At 45.9% G+C, this 20,127-nt stretch overlaps 1 protein-coding gene across 1 annotated transcript; it reads right to left on the reverse strand.

Annotated features, from left to right (window-relative positions):
• Positions 1–1,929: 1,929 nt before the first annotated feature.
• On the reverse strand, positions 1,930–19,521 carry CBLC (Cbl proto-oncogene C). Its single transcript, XM_007433208.3, has 11 exons — positions 19,082–19,521; positions 14,236–14,382; positions 13,036–13,192; positions 11,165–11,286; positions 9,169–9,306; positions 6,596–6,683; positions 5,564–5,695; positions 5,105–5,287; positions 4,453–4,569; positions 2,980–3,122; positions 1,930–2,728 (listed from the first exon to the last, which is right to left on the reverse strand). The coding sequence occupies exons 1-10, from the start codon at positions 19,510–19,512 to the stop codon at positions 3,006–3,008; spliced, it is 1,632 nt and encodes a 543-aa protein (XP_007433270.2). The 5' UTR covers positions 19,513–19,521; the 3' UTR covers positions 1,930–2,728; positions 2,980–3,005.
• Between the last annotated feature and the right edge of the window lie 606 nt (positions 19,522–20,127).

A 20,127-nucleotide genomic window follows, 5' to 3' on the forward strand; every position in this document is an offset into this window, starting at 1 on the left:
ACCCCTCCTCCAGCGCTTGGAGTTGCAGCTTGGGTGGGACCCAAAATCTGGGAAGGCAAATTTTCTACAGGGCATCAGTGCCAGCTTTGCCCAACTGTGCTTCTGTAGGTCCACTCACTCTGGTCTGATTGCAAAAGGGCTTGGGGTTAAGGAGCCTCAGCAGGAAGTCAAGGTCTCCAGCAGTCCAGTTGGCCAAGCCCAGGAATGATGCCCGTGACGAATGTTGGACGAGGAGATGGGCCCAACCTCCTTTTCTCTGGAATGGCCTGCTCAACATCTCACAAAGCTTTCCCTGATCATCACTGCCAAAATCTTCCTGCATCCAGCTTGTTTCCCTGGATCCTCCTGATCCATCATGCAACATTAAAACAACATGGGTTGGTGTCCTCAGTCAGAACTTTTCCTTCTGAACGTTGTGTGGGGAAGGGCCCTTTTTAAAGGAGGAAAGGAAGGGGACAACCTGTTCCAAAATGAGACATCATTCTCTGGATCCCGGCCTTCCTGATCTCTCGCACAATGGACAGCCACAAGGTCCTCCGCCAGGTCAACCATGAATCTTCTTGGAGAAGATGTTCTTGGAGATAACAGGAAAAGAATATATAAGGCTATAAGGTGACCATCACCTTGAACTGGACCCAGAAGCCTACTGGCACCCAATGTAACCCCTGCAAGATGGGTGCTAAACAAGCTGGCACCAGTCAACAGGCGGGCAGCTGCATCCTGTGCAGCTTCTGAGGCATCTTCAAGGGAAGCCCCAAGGGAAGTAAACTGCAGTAGTCTAACTGAGAGATGACAAAAGCGTGAGCTGCCATCTCCAGCAGCTCCTGGTCTACATATCCAGAATTCTTGAACCATAAACTAACCAAAGGGCCTGGATTGATACAAGACACTAATCTGTGTGTGCGTGCGTGCACACACACAGACACACACACACACAGGGATCAAGCTAACCAAGCATATCCTGCTGTGTGAATGCAACCCCTGGATTTATCCTGGTTAACTGTTTTGTGATCTGGTTAACTGTGTTGTGCAGACAGTGGAATCAGCTGATTGAAACTCTCAAGATAATCCTGGATATCAGCCCTGGGGTTGCGCAGGGTGGGGCAGAACCCCCACCAATTCAACCGATTCCCGCCCCCTGCCCCCCCCCGCCCCCTCCCCCGGTCGCCTGGGAAGTTCAATCAATCTGCCCCTGGCCTCCCAGTAGAGGCCACTCCTGAAAAGGGGCTTGGGGACTGTAGTTTCCCCGGTTGGTCTGTGTGCCAAACCCCTGTGGAGACTCCTGTCTTCCTCCCCAGGACCCCCGTGGTCTTCTCATGTCTTCTGCATTCCAGTCCACCCCATTGCATTGATTGCAGCTCTCCACGTTCCCGGAATAGGAGCTGATCTCAGCAAAGCATCTGGAGCCAAGAGCCACCTCCGCCCAGGACAGACGGATCAATATACTCGCTAAGCAGGCAAGAAGTGTGTGTGTGTGGTGGTGGTGATGGTGGGGAGAACGTCAGGAAGAGTAGCTCGGGAGTATTCCTGGAAGGGCGGGGATTTGCCCCATTTGAGCTGGTGGGGCTGTCGTTCAGGGCTCTGTTTTACAAACCCCGATTGTGCCCCCTCCCCAAAACCCACTGTGCTTTTCTTGATGACTAGTGAGAAGAGGGCTGCCTGCTCACGGATGGGATGGAGAAAGAGGGTGCAGAACTGAGCCTTCGAAGGCTGTATGGCACGCCCCCCCCCCACTACTTCCATAACTTTCTGCCATGATGTAACTTTGAAAGTCACAGAAAGAGAATATGATAACGTTCCTGGAGGGAACGTTAACCGTATGGAATCAATGCAGCAAAGTTTGGTCTTGGCCACACCCATTTCTTCTCCTAAAAAAGCAAGTGCATCTTTATCTTAAATTTTCAACACTTCTTGGTGTTGCTTCTGAAATTTAGGGTTCAACATCAGCCCCCCCCTTTTTTGAGGGGGATGAATTTATGGTATACTTTTCATCCACATCTGTAAGAAAGAAAAAAACTTTAAAAATCCCCAAAGAGACCCCAACACATATTTTTGCAAGTTTGACCTAAAGCCACCGGGCTATTTCCGTTTTTTTTCACTAAGACGTGAGCGCCTCTTAGTGGACGGCTTCACCATCTTATCTGTTCAACCAAGGAACCATCCTGCTGATAGACAGTATCGAGATACAAAAGGCTAGTGACTTGGTTTAATTCTAGAAGTCCTGGTTCTGCTCCAGTTCTAGGGTTTTGAAAACAAAAAGTAGATATGTCTCCTGCTGGAGAAGAAGTGCTCAGCTTCCTAGAGAGAAATAAGTTAGAAAAGTCATGAAAAAATCAACAATCTCCCTATGATGCATTAGTCGTGATGATGCAGTCACTGGCCAGTAGGTCCTCTTTTCCCAAAAGAGGGAAAAAATGATTCCTGTAGCAGCAGTGCTTGGGAAGATCCAGGCAGAATAGTAAAATTAAGGTAGTTCATCCAGGAAAAGACATAATGTATGAAAACATTCCTAAAAACATCCTCCAGAAAGTGCTTGGATTTGTTCTGCTGATTTTCTTCTGTTGGCAGGCAAGTTGGGTGAAGCGTCAGAATTGGAAGTAAAGCAACGTTTCCTTCACTTGACAATGTGGAATGGCAGAGTAGATACCGTTGGTGGGATCTCACAGAATTAGAAGCCCACCCTGTGGGTTGGATTCCACAAACCAACCGGCGCAGTTCAGATACGACCCTAGGAGGGGACAAAGTGTACCACTCAGGAAGATACCAGCATGGTAGAGATGGCTCCAGCAGTGTAATGGTCAGGAGACATCTCATTTTTGGCCTTTTCTCCTGGCAAAATAAGTTAGAGGTCTGCACCACAGGACCCACTGTGCCCGTGACTGCCCCCAGAAATCCCCAGTTGCAAAGCATTGGTGGATAAAAATCCACAAATCTCAGGGTTGATCTAGAAACAATTGTTCTAGATCATGGTCTACTTACCTGGTCCTGGGCGGCCTGCAAGCAACTCAGCTGCTGTGATTCCTGTCGCTCCCCTGCTCAAATGGAGACGTTGCAGAGCTGTTCCATGAGATTACCGAAGGGGGGTGTTCTCGAGGAAGGCTTGGCAAGGGGTGATGCCTGATCTAATGGGCAGAAGACAAGGTGGTCTAAATGAGCACCGGAAGGGATCAGTTGGGGTGGTGAGGGGACACTTGACATGAACTTCTAGATACCCAGCAGCCTTATTCCCATGACAAAGTAGTGGCATTCAGACATGGGGGGGGGGGAGATTCCTGCTGAACTTGACCCTTGACCTCAGAGGTCTTTCCAAATTCTGGGGGAGAAGCTCCCTCCAAAAACGCCTAGAGCAGTGTTTCTCAACCTTGGCAACTTGAAGACGTGTGGACTTCAACTCCCAGAATACCCCAGCCAGCTTTGCTGGCTGGGGAATTCTGGGAGTTGAAGTCCACACGTCTTCAAGTTGCCAAGGTTGAGAAACACTGGCCTAGAGCAAGGGCAGAAATCTTTTTCAAGCTAAAGGCTGCCCTTGGCCTCTGAACAGAAGGTCGTGATGCCAACACAGCATGCATTACATTAATGTGTTGCCTTTTCTGTGGGTAGTAGAGGATAGAAGCTAGCAGTTGGCCACAGAGGCCACTATGGCCAGGACATTATTCTCCATTCCTTTTTCAGTCAGTTGACAATTTAATCCTCCCTGTAACCCAGTGAGGTTGGTGAAGCCAAGAAGCTGCCAAGAAGAATATGGCTAATTCAAGGAGATCAGCTGAACTTCACTGCTTGCAGGGATTCAAATATGGCCCCCTAATTTGCATCCAATACTCTGGCCATGACATGACATTAGGGTTTGGAAGCAAATACTGAAAACTGTTTTTCCCCCTGACAATTTCCCCACACCCTTCTTTACTGCAAAGCTATACAAGTAGTCCTCACTTAATAACCACTTGTTTAGTGACCATTCAAAGTTACAGCGGTGCTGAACAAAGGGACTTACAACAGGTCCTTGCACTTACAACCATTGCAGCACCCCTGCAGTCATGTGATTGCAATAAGGGCGCTTGGCAACCAGCTTGCACTTACGATGGTTGTAGCATCCTGGGGTCACATGATCACCATTTGAGACCTTCCCAGCTGGCTTCCAGCAAGCAAAATCAATGGGGAACTGCGTGATTTGCTTAACAACCACGTGATTTGCTTAACAGCCGCAGTGATTTGCTTAATGATTGCTGCAAAAAAGGTCATAAAATTGGGCGCAAGTCGCTTAACAACCATCCCGCTTAACAACGAATTTTCCAGTCCCTATTGTGGTTGTTAAGCGAGGACTACCTGTAGTGCACGTGTTGGACATGCAAGAAGTTAGATTGGGTAGGAGTGGACATATTCTGCCCTGGATTTATAATCAGGTTTCACTCTGGCCACCAAGTTATTTGTCAGAGCATACTTGGTTCCACCTACTTGATAGTCAGGAACAGGAAGGGTCACAGACCTCCGCTGGAGGAGATCTACCCTTGGCGGTACTGGAGGGGGTTGCATCCCAGGGTCCAGATTTGGAGATGAAACGGGACCCGCTGTCTGGAGTAGGGAAAAGGAGAAAGGACAGGGTTAATCCCTCCCTCCCCACGTATTTATCCTCCTGGGAGGAAAGCAGCTGGCCTGTGTAGCACCAGACTCCAGGGCAAGAAACCAGGCAAAGCAGGACATGGCTGAAATGTCCCGATAGATCAGGGCTTTGCATTCGGGGCAGACAAACAAAACAGGGAAAATATTCCAGTATTTTTCATTTCTCCACCCGTTCCGGTTGATTGGGCCACCCATTTCCACTGAGAAAAAACAACAGGGAAGTAAAAGGAGACAGGCGTAGGACGTTGAGGAGGTGGCAACCTAGGGTGGAATCAAAAAAGTCAAGATGGCTCGGGGGACCATGCGCTGAGGTTCCGCCCTATTTTACCTGGGTGGCCTATGTGACATATGTTTCAGAAGGGGTGGGGTTTCAATGCTGTGGTTGCGGCTGCCACTTTTTCACCCCGCTCCTCCCAAAGGCCCCTGGGTGCAACAGTGGGGCCCCCTCAGAGTCTTCCAAGGCTTGCCCTTCCCACCGCACACTGACCCCTTGAGTCCGGCGCATGAGTGCCAGCTGTTGTAACACCAACGCCACATCCTCCAAGTCCTCCTCGTCGCTCTCGTCCTTGGCCGTTAGGCTCCCCTTCTTGGGGCTGAAAGGGCTGACCTTGACATTGTCATGGCCCCAGATCTCCTGGCGACAAAAGGGGCAGGTGTGTGCTTCTGAAAGCTGGCAAGAAGCAGAGAGGGTCCAGTCAGGAATCGCCCCCACAACTCAACCCTGCGCAAGGGACAACGTTTGCCCAAGAAGGAAGGGAGGGAAGGAGAAAAAAGACAAGGGTCTAAGGAGCAGAACTTCCAAGAAATTCTCATGGTCTTCCCACCATGAGTGGGCAACGGTCACACCCAGAGTGGCCATGAAAACGGAAAACTGCATTGTGGGAAGAGTTTTTCTCCACGATTCCCACCAAGTGAGAAGCTCAAGAAAGGGAGGGCAGGAAATCACCTGCCAAGCCTGAAGGCATTCTCGGCAGAGGAGATGCCCACATGGCCGGATTTGGACATCCTTGTTGTTCTCGGCGCAGATCTTGCAAAGCTGGAAGGTGGAGCCCACCTGGCAGTAGAGTTCAAACTGTTCCTGCAGACGAAGAAGAGATGGGAAGAGGTGTGAAATGGGAGTCTAAATGTTTATCCAGGAGGAAATTATGCAGGGAGGAACACCCAGGGGGGAAAAAAGGGGGCAAGGCTCGGATCCCACTGTTGCTGCCGCCATCTTGAATCCCCCCCCCCTTGCAGATGTTGGGGAATTACAGAGGGGAATTTCCAGATTCCTTTGCCCCCAGCACGTTCCCAGCAAATCACTGCATCCAGATCAGAGCACGCAAACACGCCACTCAGTTCATCTAGCAAAAAATAAAGGGTGATGTTTGCTTGTTTATTAAACACCAGCAAGCAGGGAGACAGGCATGAATAACAGGAAAGGGGATTAAAAAAAGGCAGAGGAATTAATAACAACAAACTACACCAGTGTTCTTAAAGTGTGGGCCGATCTACTCTATCTACCTACCTATTATCTATCTATCTATCTATCTATCTATCTATCTATCTATCTATCTATCTATCTATCTATCTATCATCTATCATCTCTCTATCTCTCTATCACCATCTTCTGTCATCATCTACCTGTTATCTATCTATCTCTATCTTTCTCTCTCTCTCTCTCTCATCTCTCATCTATATCTGTTATCTCTCTCTCTCTTTTTCTCCTCCCTCCCTCCCTCCCTCCCCTCCCCCTTTCCTTCCTTCCTTCCTTCCTTCCTTCCTTCCTTCCTTCCTTCCTTCCTTCCTTCCTTCCTTCCTTCCTTCCTTCCTTCCTTCCTTCCTTCCTCCTCCCATCTCTCATCTCTCTATCAACCCAGAGTACTGGAAACAACTCTGGGTCATTAGCATGGACACTCCCAAAGAGTGCAATTTTAGCTATCCCAGCCTTAACTCTTTTATGTACACAACAGCAGCAGGTTTGGAAAGACTAACTTACTTGCGAGACCTGAATTCGGTTTTGACTGGAGCCTTCCATCAACTCTGCCAGATCGGGATTCGTGTTCTTCCCATCCGGATACAAGTAGCTACAGGATGAGATGGAGCACATCAGTACCTTCTGAACAGTCTTCTTCCATCCCCCAGGAAACATTAAGTTATATGGGGGTAAAAATATGCCCACCCACCAGTCTGCTTGCAAGAAGAGCCTGTTTTCCAGGCCATAACTGGAATGTCTGTTTTGAAGATGAGGAACGTGCTTCTTCAACTTGATGCTCCCCAAGTGTGTGGAACTACAATGCTTATAATGTGAAGGAATTTAGAGTTGACTTTGAGGATAAGGAAGGAAGAAGGGGGTGATTAAGAGAGAACTTGCAGAAAAAATGACACTGTCTTGAGAAACAGGGAATTATGAGAAAGAAACTTAAAATAACTCTGCCTTGGTTTTGTTTAGCTAAAGATGGGACAGAGAGAAAATTGGACAGGAGTTCCAGATTCTGTTGTTCTGGCCTACCTCAAAGCTCCCCCCCCCCCATTTTATTACATTATAAAATGCAAATAATACATTATAAGATATAGATGATTCGCTGGGTACAGTGGTCTTTATGCAATACAATCTAGAAATTGTTAACACTATGATGGTTTAAATACGTTAAATCTTTAAAGATAAGAAGAAAAACATTTATATTGATGTTAAACATAATTTTTAAAATGTTAAAAAACATCAGGTTGCTGGAATTGTACAATGAAAGCTAAGTATGGCATTGATAGACAATTGCAAAATGCATTACATTATTTTATAATATAAAAACGGTCTCTATCTTTGAACTTAACTTAATACTAAGGTCTCCACTGTATTGTTATTTGTTAGTATTTATAATTGTTTTAAAAAAGGAAAAACACAACAAAAAGGAAGAAAAAAAGGAGTTGTTTGGAAAAGGAGGTAAATCTTTTATTTCTAACTTTCCTCTTTTTTATACTCTGACTGATGTGCAGTATTTATAAACATTCAGACCCCCTTCGAAGCCACACTGTAAGCGTTTGTATTTGCTGAAGGAAATCTCGAAAGCCTCTCCAACTTCCTTTCTGTCCCTTCTTACACTAAACAAAATCAAGTCCTCTTGCTCAGGACTTTTAATAAGAAGATAAAAACTATCAAAACGAATACAGAGTAAAGAAAACCAAGAAAGAAAAAAAGAGAGAGAGAGAAAGACAAAGGTGCAGAAAGAAAAGAGAAAAAGAAATAGAAATAGAAAGCAGCAGATTTGGATTTTCTTGGCCGCAAATACAAGTATGATTACAAAGTTATCTTTTACTCGATGGCAGTGTTGCTCAACCTGGGCAACTTTAGGACATGTGGACTTCAACTCCCAGAATTCCCTAGCCAGCCATGCTGGCTAGGGAATTCTGGGAGTTGAAGTCCACATGTCCTAAAGTTGCCCAGGTTGAGCAACACTGCTCTATGGTTACAAAAAAAGCTCACTTTTTTCTATTATCTAATTTGTTTCCCTGATCATCAAAACCACAAGTCATAAATGCATTTTTTTCTGTTTCTTGCAAAAAGTCTAAGGAGTCCTCTTTCTCAGGACTACATAATTATTTTCTGCAAGTTTCTTCTTAACAGCTTACTCATCCCTTCTCTATCCCCAAGGTCAGCTCAGCCTTCTTTGACACATAATTCCCAGCAATGCTGGCCCCCATGTAGAAGTAACGATTAGGAATTCTTGGGGTTGTAATCCAATGTATGGAGGGCATCAGGTTGGGGAAGGCGACATCCGACTCAAACTGGTAACACTTTTTCCCAGCAAGATTTCCAAGATTTCAGCCACGTTCCAATGGACAATCTGGAGTTTTATCAAATGCAGAGTGTACACCGTGCTATCAGCCCATCCACCCCCAAAACGAGAAAGGCACGATACTTTAATTAGGACCAACCAATTCTCCCACCCCAAACCTTGTGAACAGCTCCAGCTTAACCTAATGATCAAATTAGCTGTTTTCAGCATTTGCCCAATAAAGGAACCACGCAGGGTGGGTTCAGGCAATAGGGTAAGCCACAAAAACCTAAAAAAAAGATTAAGCCAACCAAGCTTAGTGTGTGGTGCAAATCCAATTCCTAGATTTGGTGTCATGATTAAGGTGCTGGAGTAGAAATGGGGAGACGTTGGGTTCTAGTCCTCCATCAGGCATGAAAGCCAGCTGGGGGACTTTGTGCCTGTCCTTCTCTTTCAGCCCAGCATACCTCAAAGGGTTGTTGTGGTGGAAAAAACAGGAGGTCGGAGCATTAAGGATGTACGCTGCCTTGAGTTGAGCAAAAATAAAGGTGGGATAAAAATCAGATAAGTAAATAAAATGACATTTCGTAGTGACCTGGGTAAACAGGCTGTACATCATAAAAAGCACCCTAGAGCTATGTTAGTCCATACATCCAATTTGGACCGACCCAAACTCTTCGTTCTGGAGATTTCGAAAGCTTGCACGCTCTTTTGCGCCCTTGGCTGATCCAGAGTAAGATATTAGGACTCTGCTCCGTATGATAACCCTCTTCCGTCCACTTGCACAGCTGGTACTCACAAGCCTTCCTTGTGTCCGTCCATCAGGGCCTGGAAGAGTGACTTGTTCTGCGGGATGGTTTGCAAGATGCTTCCGTCTGCCGTCACGTAGCCGATGGCCCACTGACCCAGCTTGGTGCAGCTGAGCCGGAAAATATAGCTGGGGAGAAAGTGAGTGAGAGTTGAATCTGGCAGCTGGGATCGTGGGAGACGGCAGGGGGAGCTGCGGCTACAAAGAACACTTTGCAAGGCAGCCGGTTTCAATCTGAGAGGTTAAGCTAAGAAAGGAAAAACATCCTGAGAATCAGTGTTTCTCAAACTGGGCCACTTTAAGATGGGTGGACTTCTGGGGATGGCTGGCTGGGGAATTCTGGGAGTTGAAGTCCACCCATCTTAAAGTGGCCCAGTGTGAGAAACACTCTGCGGAATGAACCTGGTGGAGGAATTCAGATAGATTTATTAATCTACCAAGGGGCAAGGAGAACCAGTTTGGTTAAAGGCACTGGGCAAGAAACCAGGGGACAATGAGTTTGAGTCCTGTCTTAGGCACAAAGCCAGCTGGGTGATGTTGGGCCAGTCCCTCTCTCCCAGCCCAAGGAAGAAGGAAATGACCACTTCCGAAAGTCTTGCCAAGAAAACTGCAGGGACTTGTTCAGGTCCTCGCCAAGGTCAGTTCTGACTGGAAAGCACCAACTTTCTTTATTTAGAGGAGGGTGAATGATCCGGGAATCCAGACAGCAGCCCTTTCCTCTATCAACCCTGATCTAGCTGCAGGGCTGAGCACAAAAGCTGCTGAGAAGCAAGAAGCGTCGGGCATTTGGGACTCCAACAGTAACTTTGCATCTCCCGAGATGCTCAGTTGCCCTGTATTCCCAGGACCGGAGTCCTGCTTCCAGCCAGGGCTGGCTTACATTTACTGTAGGTACCAGTTCCCCAGTCATGATGCACAGTATCTTACTTTGGTTCATGAAAATCCCACAACCAGCTCCACCTGATTCCTGGCAGTGTAGACACAGATGCACCAATACATATAGGAATGCCAGAAGAAGTACAGGTAGTCCCCGGATTAAGAACGCCTGGGTTACAGATGACCCACAGTTACGAATGGAGCCTTTTGTAGCAACATTCAAGTTAAATACACAATGATTCAAGTTAAACACACAACGGTTGGAGTTCATTACACAATACTACTTACACAGTATTATACAATAATACTGTTCTGGCTTACACACAAATTCGACTGAAGGGCAGATCTTGGGAACAGAACTCATTCTTAAACTGGGGACTACCTGTGCCTAAAGATTTGTGGACTTTACAGGACAGCGCAGGTAAGTAACCCCTTCCCCTCGCGATATGAAATCAAAGCATAGCAGTGAAGAGGAGGGTTGTAGGAGGAGAGCCATAGCAAAAAATCTGGAGGAATCTGGTAGCACCTTTTCTGACTACAAGTGGTCCTCAGTTAATGACCACTTGTTCAGCGACCATTCGAACTTACGACGGCACTGAATGAGGGGGACTTATAACCGGTCTTTGAAGTTTAGGCCAGCACAATATCCCTACGGTCACCTGATCGTGATCCGGGCACTCAGCAACTGGCCTGAATTTCTGACTTTTGCAGCATTCTGTGGCCACAGGATCATGATTTGCGACCTTCCCTGCTGGCTTCCAACAAGCAAAGTCAATGGGGAAGTCGGTAGGAGGTCAGAAGTTGTGGTCACGTGAGGTCCTCGCATAACGCCCTGTGGTGATTCGCTTAACGATGGTAACTGGGGACTGCTGGAACTGCCATTGCTAAGTGGCACGGTCACATGACATCATGCGTCATGACCTCATTGCTTAGCAACAGAAATCCGAGTCCCAATTACAGTCGTTAAACGAGGACTACCTGTAACAATATATAGTTTTTTAACGCTTCCAGGAAAGATTGATGACCCGTCTCGTCATCTAGTGGGGTCCTGAGGGAGCAGCCGTTTTGTGACCCCAGGAGATCCGATCAGTAAAATCCATAGAGAGTTTACCTGCCAGGTCTGCTGACATATGCCTGCAGGCGTGCCTTCACCTCGTCATAGGTGAGGAAGGCCATGTATCCCGGATGTGTTACTGCTAGGTAAGTCCAGTTCTTCAGCAGAGTTGCCCAAGGCTACGAAGAGAAGACGGGAGAAGATTTAGACAGGGAACCAAAACAGCCACTAGGAAATGCCATCTTGGGTCAAGCCAAAGGTCGATGTAATCCAGATTCATCTTCCACAGCAGGCAACTTTTTGGAAGAAAACAAGCGAGAGAATCAATCGACAGCTTCAGAGTGCTTTTTATTTTTGCCTCTGGATAAATCACAGTCTGTTAATCACAGTTTTCTCATTTCAGACAGCTGTTTGGACATGGTGAGATTGATTATTTCGTGGTGTGTTGAAACCGAGAGCTCTTTGGAAAATGCCGCAAAGCATGGTGTTGGAAACACTAGAACAGAACTTTCTCCATGACTCTACCACAAGCTATACGTGCAGCTAAAGATTGTGAAAAGCCCCCACTTCTTCCGGACCTCACGGTTTCAGCCACCAGCCAGCCCTGCCCTTCTGCTCACCTGTGCCCACCAACTGCTTAACGAAAAACGTTGCTTCTGTTCGTTTTGCCCTCGGATGTTAACATGATTGCCCAGGGACCCAGCCTATCTGATTATCCCCGATGGTTCAGTGCATTATGGAAGCCTAGAAAGGGGGTCAGTTCCAAGGAAGCCGCGCATATGAACCTAGCTGTTCTTTTACAGATATCGTTGTGGTTTACTTTTGTCGATGAAGCAAGGAAAGGCTGCTTATGAAGCCACTCAGCTCTCCACCCCACCCCCATCCCACCCCATGCAGAATGCAAGCTGTTCTCCCTCTTTCAGCAATGGAAACTTTACAGTTCCATCTAGAGCTGCTGACCCCCTCTCTCCACCCACACCTGGCAGCCTCGAATGATGGACTTCAAGAAGCCACATCCTGCTCTGTGGTCAGCTTCTCGCCGACTGACAGGCAAGGCAGAAGAGAAGAGAAAGAAAGAAAGAACACCGAAAGGCAGCAGTGATCGACGAGGCTGCTCCGTTGCAAAGTTCACATTTAAAACGTGCGAAGTTGGTTTTCTTCTTCCTACCAAGACTACTCCCAAACCAGCTTTTAAATAGTTTCCTTTTTATAATCCTATGTATCTGCCCGCTCATAAGAACGTCTCACTGGAGCAAATGGGGCTTGCTTTCAAGGAGCAGGGATAAGACTGCGGATTTAAGCTGGTGCATCTTCCCCCCCCCCCCCCCCCCCGTTGCAAAGGAAAGTTTTTGTTCACAATCCAGCAGAGAGAAAAAGGTGTCCCATTTCGTGCGTATTTCAAAAAATGAGGACTAACTGATGGAAGAGGAATTTTGCTCTGCAGGAAGGCACCTGTAGTTCTATAAAAGATTGCTTAAGCAAATTCTCTATATTTTCTCTCATCACATTACAGATCCCAAGGTTTGGGTTTTTTTCCCTTTTGAAGGAAACTGAGGATCAAAGAAGCCACAAATCCGTGAAGGGTATAGAAATGCAATGCAAATAACCGAAGTAGAATATTTGCAAGAGACAAATTCACCCATCATGACCCTTACATTACTTTCTACAAAATTAAAACCTGCATCCCCCAGCCACCAAAAGTTTGTCTATTCCTGGTACAGATACCGAAAATGAACTTAATGAAAACTCAAAATTCTATACCAAGAGGTTGCTAAGTTCACCCCAAATTCAGCTTGCTTGCTCCTAAGATTCTTCCTGTTTCAAACACTCTGATTTTGATAATTTTGTATTTGAGGATTAATGCCTGAGGCATGTGTTTCATTTTCAGCGTTCAACATAAATACTGTGCATAGCTTCCCGTGATGTACCTGGAAGAGGCGAGTGAAGATGTCAAATTCAAATATGGAGATATGGCCACTGCAGGTCAGGTCAATGGTAGACCTCAGAGCTATGGCCATTGCACCTGAATCTACAGGATGTACTTGCTGGAGGCCTTTTTGAAATTCTGACCAGGAAACCAGGCTCCTATGGAGAAGGAACAAAGAAAGGTTATGGGTTTGTAGGTTAAACTGAGAGTGGGGCTGAGGGGAATTTTGAAGTGAGTCCAAGTGACACTATGGGCTCGAACATGCATGTTTCAGCAACCTACGAAGAACTGTGGGAAGGGAGCTCTAAAAATTATCCAAGAAAGAGATACATAGACCTTCTTATAGATCTACCATTTCCAAGGTCTGGGAACATGGGATGATCATTAAACCATTTCAGTTCAATGGTTGATGATTCTCCTTGTTATGGTCGGCATACAATGCCTCGGAAGGGCTTATGAAAGGGTAATAACTTATTTAAGTGTTTTTTATTTTTCTGGGCTGATGTGCCACTCCTATCGAACATCAACTCTGAGAGGCTTTCAATCCTATCTATTATAGATAAACAGGATTAAAGTAATAAAGATAACAAATCAATAATCACATCACAAAAGCATTAACAAAAAGGACTTAGAATCTAGTCAAAACTGAAGAATGACGCCAACGATAGTCAATAACACTCATCCAACAGGAGAGAATCTAAATAAAATTTGCCTCCACTTTAAAGGCCTGTTGAAATAAGTTTTTATTGCTGTTCCAAATCCCGGTAGAATTGGGGCTAATTGAATCTCCAGGGGAAAGATATTCCAAAGAAAGGAACAATGATTGTGAAGGTCCACCTCAAGAACTCTGTGGATAACATTCCTTCAAGGATGGAACACGGAGGGAGATTTGTGATCTCACTGGACGGGCAGAGACCAAGAGGTCCCAGTATTATATTTATATTGTTGCTTGAATAATAAACAAAAACCAAGGCCTTGTCACAGTCCAACTATTAACTGGCACACAATTCCAAGAAATCATTGAATGAAAACTAATCGACTTAAGAAAATATGTTAATCAAGAAGAGCTTCTGAAGAAGTATTATCGATGGAAGGAGAGATAGGACACAGAGAGGAAGAGGAAGATGTATGATGAGAAGGAGATCTCATTGAACGGGAAAGAGTTGTAAGGTCCTTCTAAGACTGGTTTTCAGGGGCTTACCGTTCTCTCCACATCTTCCTCCAGAAGACCTGCGGCTCTTGCTTGCTCATCTGGTATGTCCTGCCTTGGTCTTGACCATTGGGAAACAGCGCTTGTAGTTCAGCCAACATGTGGCTGAAGATCAGGGAAAGCTTTGTGAGATGTCTCCTGCAACAAGAAACAAAGGCAAAGCTGACCAAATCAGCCAGTCAAACATGACATTCTCTTAGCTGTCAGCTACAGCGGGCCTGCAAATCTATAATTATTTGCAAACCCTGCCGAGAGGCAGAGAGTGAGAATTAAAAGACAACTCGTCAACAATAGCCCTGTGTAGCGGCCCACAGATTCAACAGTTCTGCTGATGCGTTTCAAAATTAATGGACCAAAATTAATGTGTTTGATTCCCATTTGCCTGCCAGAAGTGAAGAAGGCAACTTTAACATTAACCTCTGTTTGTCTGTAGCATGAAAACTCTGCCATATGATGGTTAACAGCTGCAGAACAGGCAGACATCTCACAGCAGTGAACTTCCTCCACCACCCATTGCTGGATGCTCGTACGTTCACGAAGGGAAGAACTGACGCATGAGAGTTGTTCAGGATGCTCATCGCTCAGCCAGAAGTGGGCAGCGGGCAACCCTGATCCCCTTTATTTGCAACTACTAACGACCAGGGGAGCGTTTACATTGAACAGGGCACCATTGTTTGAGACCGAAAGCCCAAAGAACTTGGTAGCACAAACCCCAAATAAGCCTTAGCATAAGACCACAGAGAAAACCTTCCAATTCTGCAAAATAAACAAATATTTTAGGCCAGTTCAAAGTGTGGAACCTCCCAAAATATTCACAGTGGGCTCCCCAACCTGAGCACTCACCCCTTCTCTAAGCCACATCATGGTCTGTTTACTTTCGGCTTAACCTGTTGGCGAAAAGCAAACGCTGTGGTTTGTAGACTGCTGTTTATGGCTTAGCTTAGTGGGTGAACCCAGGGATCTGTGCCTTAGTTAAAAATCTTTGGTTAAGCAAATCTGTGTGTGTGTGGGGGGGGGGGTGTCAAACGAGTCAAGATGACAGCTGCTATGGTATAGCCTTGACTTTTTGACACACATCCCCGGCAGCCAACCTTTTTAGCAAATCATGGCTTATTAGCATGATGTGTGAAGCCAGACAAGGGTGGGGAAAGTGATAAAAGCAAATTGGCCAACCGGCCTGATTAAAACACAGCTAACCTTAATCTTATTTCAAAATTCAAGATTATAACAGCAAGTAGTTACTGCAGTGTTTGTCAACCTTGGCAACTTGAAGATGTCGGGGCTTCAACTCCCAGAATTCCCCAGCCAGCCATGCTGGCTGGGAAATTCTGGGAGTTGAAGTCCACACATCTTCAAGCTGCCAAGGTTGAGAAACACCGAGTTACTGTATACATAAATTACAGCAACTGGCACATTTCCAAGTGGGTTAATTACTTAATGCAGATCCAGAAGGGTGCTAAAGGTAGTTTTATAAGCTGGCCCTCCCCTTTTCAAAACCCAGCCAGGCTCTCTCTCTCTCTCTTGGGCACCTGGGAATTTAGCTTTTATCTGGAGTTTGTGGGAAACACCTTGGGAGACCGGGCCAAGAGAGGTTGCCAAGGGAACGGTCAGATAAGAGACAGCACAGCCCGCAGCTGGATAGTGGGTAGGGCAAGAAGCTCAGAAGGGACCCTCCCTAATTTCTCGGGCTGTAAGATGGGGGGAGAGATGTACTTTCAGACTTGCAAGATTCTGTCCACGTAGCTTTACAATAAAGTAGCATTAGTTCATCTGGTTGTGATTCCTATCTGGTTTACCCCGCGAGGCCGACATCAATCTTGCAAGTCTGAAAGTGCAATTCTGCCCCTGGTCTCCTTTACGGGAGAAACTAGGGAGGGTCCCTTCTGAGCTTCTTGCCCCACCCGCTATCCAGCTGTGGGCTATGCCGTCTCTTATCTGACTGTTCCCTTGGCAGCGTCTCTTGGCCCGGTCTCCCAAGGTTTTTCCCACATACCATTACAGGGCCCCAGAGGATCCGGTGCCCGGTCTGACTAAATGGAAGGGAGAGGCTGGTTATCAAACAACCATATCACCAGTGATAAAGGGGAAAGAAAGTCTAGAACACATCTGCCAACTTCTTATTTTCTTTCATTAGCTCTTCCTCCTCTGCTTTTTACAATGGGTCGACATGCATATATTACCAAGCTATAATTTTTTGCTTTTCGGTTGCTGGCACGGCCTTGCATTATCATTAAATCAGGCCAACAGGATTTTGAGCCTTGTGGTTTCATAGGCTTTAGGATGGCCCTGGGCCCTACTTTACAAGGAACACAGTTTTGTGTTGGAAAAGCAGTCTAGGGCAGCGTTTCTCAACCTCGACAACTTTAAGATGTATGGATTTCAACTCCCAGAATTCCCCAGCCAGCCTAGGGAATTCTGGAATTTGAAGTCCACACTTCTTAAAGCAAGCTGGCTGGGGAATTCTGGGAGTTGAAGTCCACACATCTTAAAGTTGCCGAGGTTGAGAAACACTGGTCTAGGGCACATCTAGCACAAAAGAGAGTTGTTATCCATCATTCCCTGAATGAAGATGATGCCGATACTGGGGTTATGTTACCTTATTAGGGCATAAGGTATTGCTCTTTATTTATTTAATTTAGATGTCCAATTTGTCAATATATATTGAACGACTCTGGGCCGTTTACCGAACAGTGAAAATCAATTAAAATGACAAAATTGCAATCTACTACTAATAAAGAGAAAATAAATGGATGCAAGGAAAATTGGCAGTCACTCAGGGAGCATCATCAAGGTGCCAGCCACCCCCAGGATTGGGTAAAGTAGTTATTCCCCCACGCAAGGTGATAACCATTTCTACTCGCCCTTACGCTTCATTTTGAAATTGACCTTGCTATCCCTCCATTTTACCCTCTTCGTTATTACATTTCTATTTTGGCCAATAAAGACCTGATTTTCTATAGGTGGCTGGCAAAGCCGAACGTCAAAGTCCTAAAAATATATAGATATTAAAAAAAAAAAAAACCCCACAGTGTCCAGGCATGTAGAGAATGAAACCCATACAGGAAATTAAAAGGAACGAAAAGAAGTAAATGCCTTGGCCTGTTTTTCTTCCTCAAGAAACTCAGGGGTAAAATTAGCATTCAGGAGTTTTACAGTCATACCTCCAACGTTTCTCTCTTCCCAATCCTTACTTCTGGGAATGATAAAAGGTAGTCATCCCAGCTGGGTCTTTTAAACAGAGAAAACCCAATTCTATTGACATTCATCCATTCTTCCTGCAAAATTATAGGACCGCAGGGGTGACCCGCCTGCCTGCATGTCTGACTCCCTCATCTAGAATTTCCCACTTTCCAACTTTTCAGGTCCAACCTGAAATCTCTTTCGGATGGGGGATTGCCTGTTTTCTATTCTGCATGAATTATTTATATTTATTTGCAGATGAATGTGAAATTCCAATCATCATCGAGTTCTGATGATTTTAAATCAGAATCAATCCCCGATTTCTTTATTATCTCAGCTAGCTTTCATTTAGCTATGACTTTCTGAGTATCATTAATATTATTATTGCCATTAATAACAATGATTATTGATACATTTGCACCCATTACCCAAAACAGGAATCCTTTGGCCTTAAGTGGAGTGTACTTTTTAAAAAAAAACATGCCACCCGGGTCAAGAGCCTGGATGAATTATTTCTAACCAGAAGATAATGCCTCAATACATTTGGTGGTGCCTGAATTCAGAGCGTGAGAAAGATCGTACTTTTTGCTTTTAAAAAGTTCTGGATATCCCTTATGGCTCTTAACTGCTTGTGGCAGACATTAATTCAACAGGTTGAGCTTTACAACTGGGTGGTGAAGCCCCTAAGGAAGGGAAGGGGAAACCATACAGCTGTGCCTTAAATGTGGGGCAACGTTGCAGCTGGACTCCAAATGCCATGAGTCCCTGCCAGCATTGCTTATGATTGAGAGAAGATGGGGGTTGTAGTACAACAAACTCTGTCCCAGATGGAGACAGAAAATGGAGCCTCTTTTACAGCATCTTTTTTCACTGGGTAAATTTATTATCATATATTATTATCCTAATAACCATCATAATGTATTTTTGTTGTTATTATTGCCGTTATGATTATGTTTTGATTCATTAAAGAACCGAAAGAATCACTTCTTTGACTATATTTTTTGGAAATTCGACTCCCAACCTAGGAATTATCCAGGTCATTTGTAAGAAATAACAGGTGCCCGGCAAGGAGATTTTTTGGATAAATCTACAGTCGATAGATTTGAAATACTTTGCTCTTGTAAAAAATTGGTTTAATCTGTTTGTAATTCTGCAGAACGCACCAAAAGCTATAGCAATGGCCCTGCAAGATCTTTTCCGTTATCTACCCACTTCAGTCATAAGCTCTCTATATTTTGTCATTTTTTCCCCTTTTTCCCCCCCTCGATTCTGCAGTCCCTAACCTGAACAATTTAACAAGTCAGGTAATCAAGGGTACTCGATGCATATAAAGTAGGCTAAATAAAATATACAGGCTAAATAAAAACATTTTTTCGGTCCACAGGTCCTTAGGTTCCACCACCACCTGGCCATCAAGATGTCCTCGACATGCTCGCAAAGAAGGAATGGGTAGAGTGACATTTTCGACTTATTTGTGCCCAAAAGATCCTAATTTCTTTTCCATTCTTGTCCTATCTGGTGTGTTTTGTCCAGACGGCAGTCACTCCCATAACGTTTTAACCTCACATACTTCAACAACTGTTTCTATTATTATTATTATTATTATTATTATTATTATTATTATTATTATTATTATTATTATTATTATTATTTTTACCTGGCAGCCGAGCCCTCCTGAAAAATCTTGTCCTTGTCCTTCTCCCTCTTGAAAAGCCACTTGGCTTCCTTAATCTTTTCCAGCAGGTTGAGGAGAAAGATGCGAAAGACGTCACCCTCCCAGAGCTGGCCCAAGCTGGCCCCGTAATGCTCCCGGATGAGCCTCAGGTGCTGGTGGATCTGGGGCAGGAGGTAGGGCAGGTGAGGCGGGCTGTTCCGGAGGCGCAGCTGGGGCTGGCTCACCAGGTGCTGCAGCTTGGTCAGTCCCTGGAGGGCCTTCTCCAGAGAGCGGTGGGCCCAGATCCAGCGGGGAACCCAAGCTGGCCCTGGCGCCATCGCCATGCTGGGATCCCCAGGTAGGCGAGCGAGGCTGCCAGTTTCCTGCTGCCAACTGCAGTGCACCTGGAGGTTGGAGAGGGCACCGGCGCGCATCAGGAGAGAGTCTAGCCAACTAGAAAGAAGGGAGGGAGGGAACTGGAGAATTAAAGTGACAAGGAGGCAAAGAGCAGTTGGGTGTGGGGGGGAACCAAAGAGGAAATAACAAACAGCTTCAAAGAATCAGAGCCCTGACGACGGGTTGCGTCTTCTGCCCTGCAGCGGCCACAAAGCCGCCGGTGAAGTCAGCCGGTGGAGTGGACAGGTTGATGCTTGCAGGAAGGAGCAGGCTCGAATGCCTCCCGCCGGCCAGCAATTCACCTTTGGGGATGGCTTGTGTGCCGGCACTAGGCAAGTTGCAAACAAAAGACTCCTGGCCTTGATTTAACTCCTCTCCCCTCGAGTTTCTCCCACTGTTTCATCCACAGGGCAGGACAGGTCAAGGCACAGCAGTCCTGCCTAGGAAAAAAAGCCGCTTTCCCCCTTTGAAACATCTTTCTGTGCATATCTGCAGTTTGTTGCATGGGGACCGTAACAGGGGCTGATTCTTTTCCCCCTGCTCTACCGCGGCCAAGTCAGCCGAAGCAGGGCGTAATTCATGGACGAAGCAACCACTGGGTGGTTGTTACGTGGCCACAAAACTTTGTTGTAATTCGGTCCCCCCCAAAAGGT

Source organism: Python bivittatus, unplaced genomic scaffold (genome assembly GCF_059951505.1).
Source record: "Python bivittatus isolate LINGU-HERP-01145 unplaced genomic scaffold, Pbiv_v1 ctg000310_np1212, whole genome shotgun sequence".
Lineage (NCBI taxonomy): Eukaryota > Metazoa > Chordata > Lepidosauria > Squamata > Pythonidae > Python > Python bivittatus.

Excerpts from the sequence above, each read along its gene's own strand:
- CBLC (XM_007433208.3), bottom strand. The coding sequence starts at position 19,512 with ATGCGCGCCGGTGCCCTCTCCAACCTCCAGGTGCACTGCAGTTGGCAG. Across the intron at positions 13,193-14,235 it reads AGGAAGATGTGGAGAGAACG|GAGCCTGGTTTCCTGGTCAG; the intron begins GTAAGCCCCTGA and ends CCTTCTCCATAG. Across the intron at positions 6,684-9,168 it reads GACGGACACAAGGAAGGCTT|CTACTTGTATCCGGATGGGA; the intron begins GTGAGTACCAGC and ends CTCATCCTGTAG.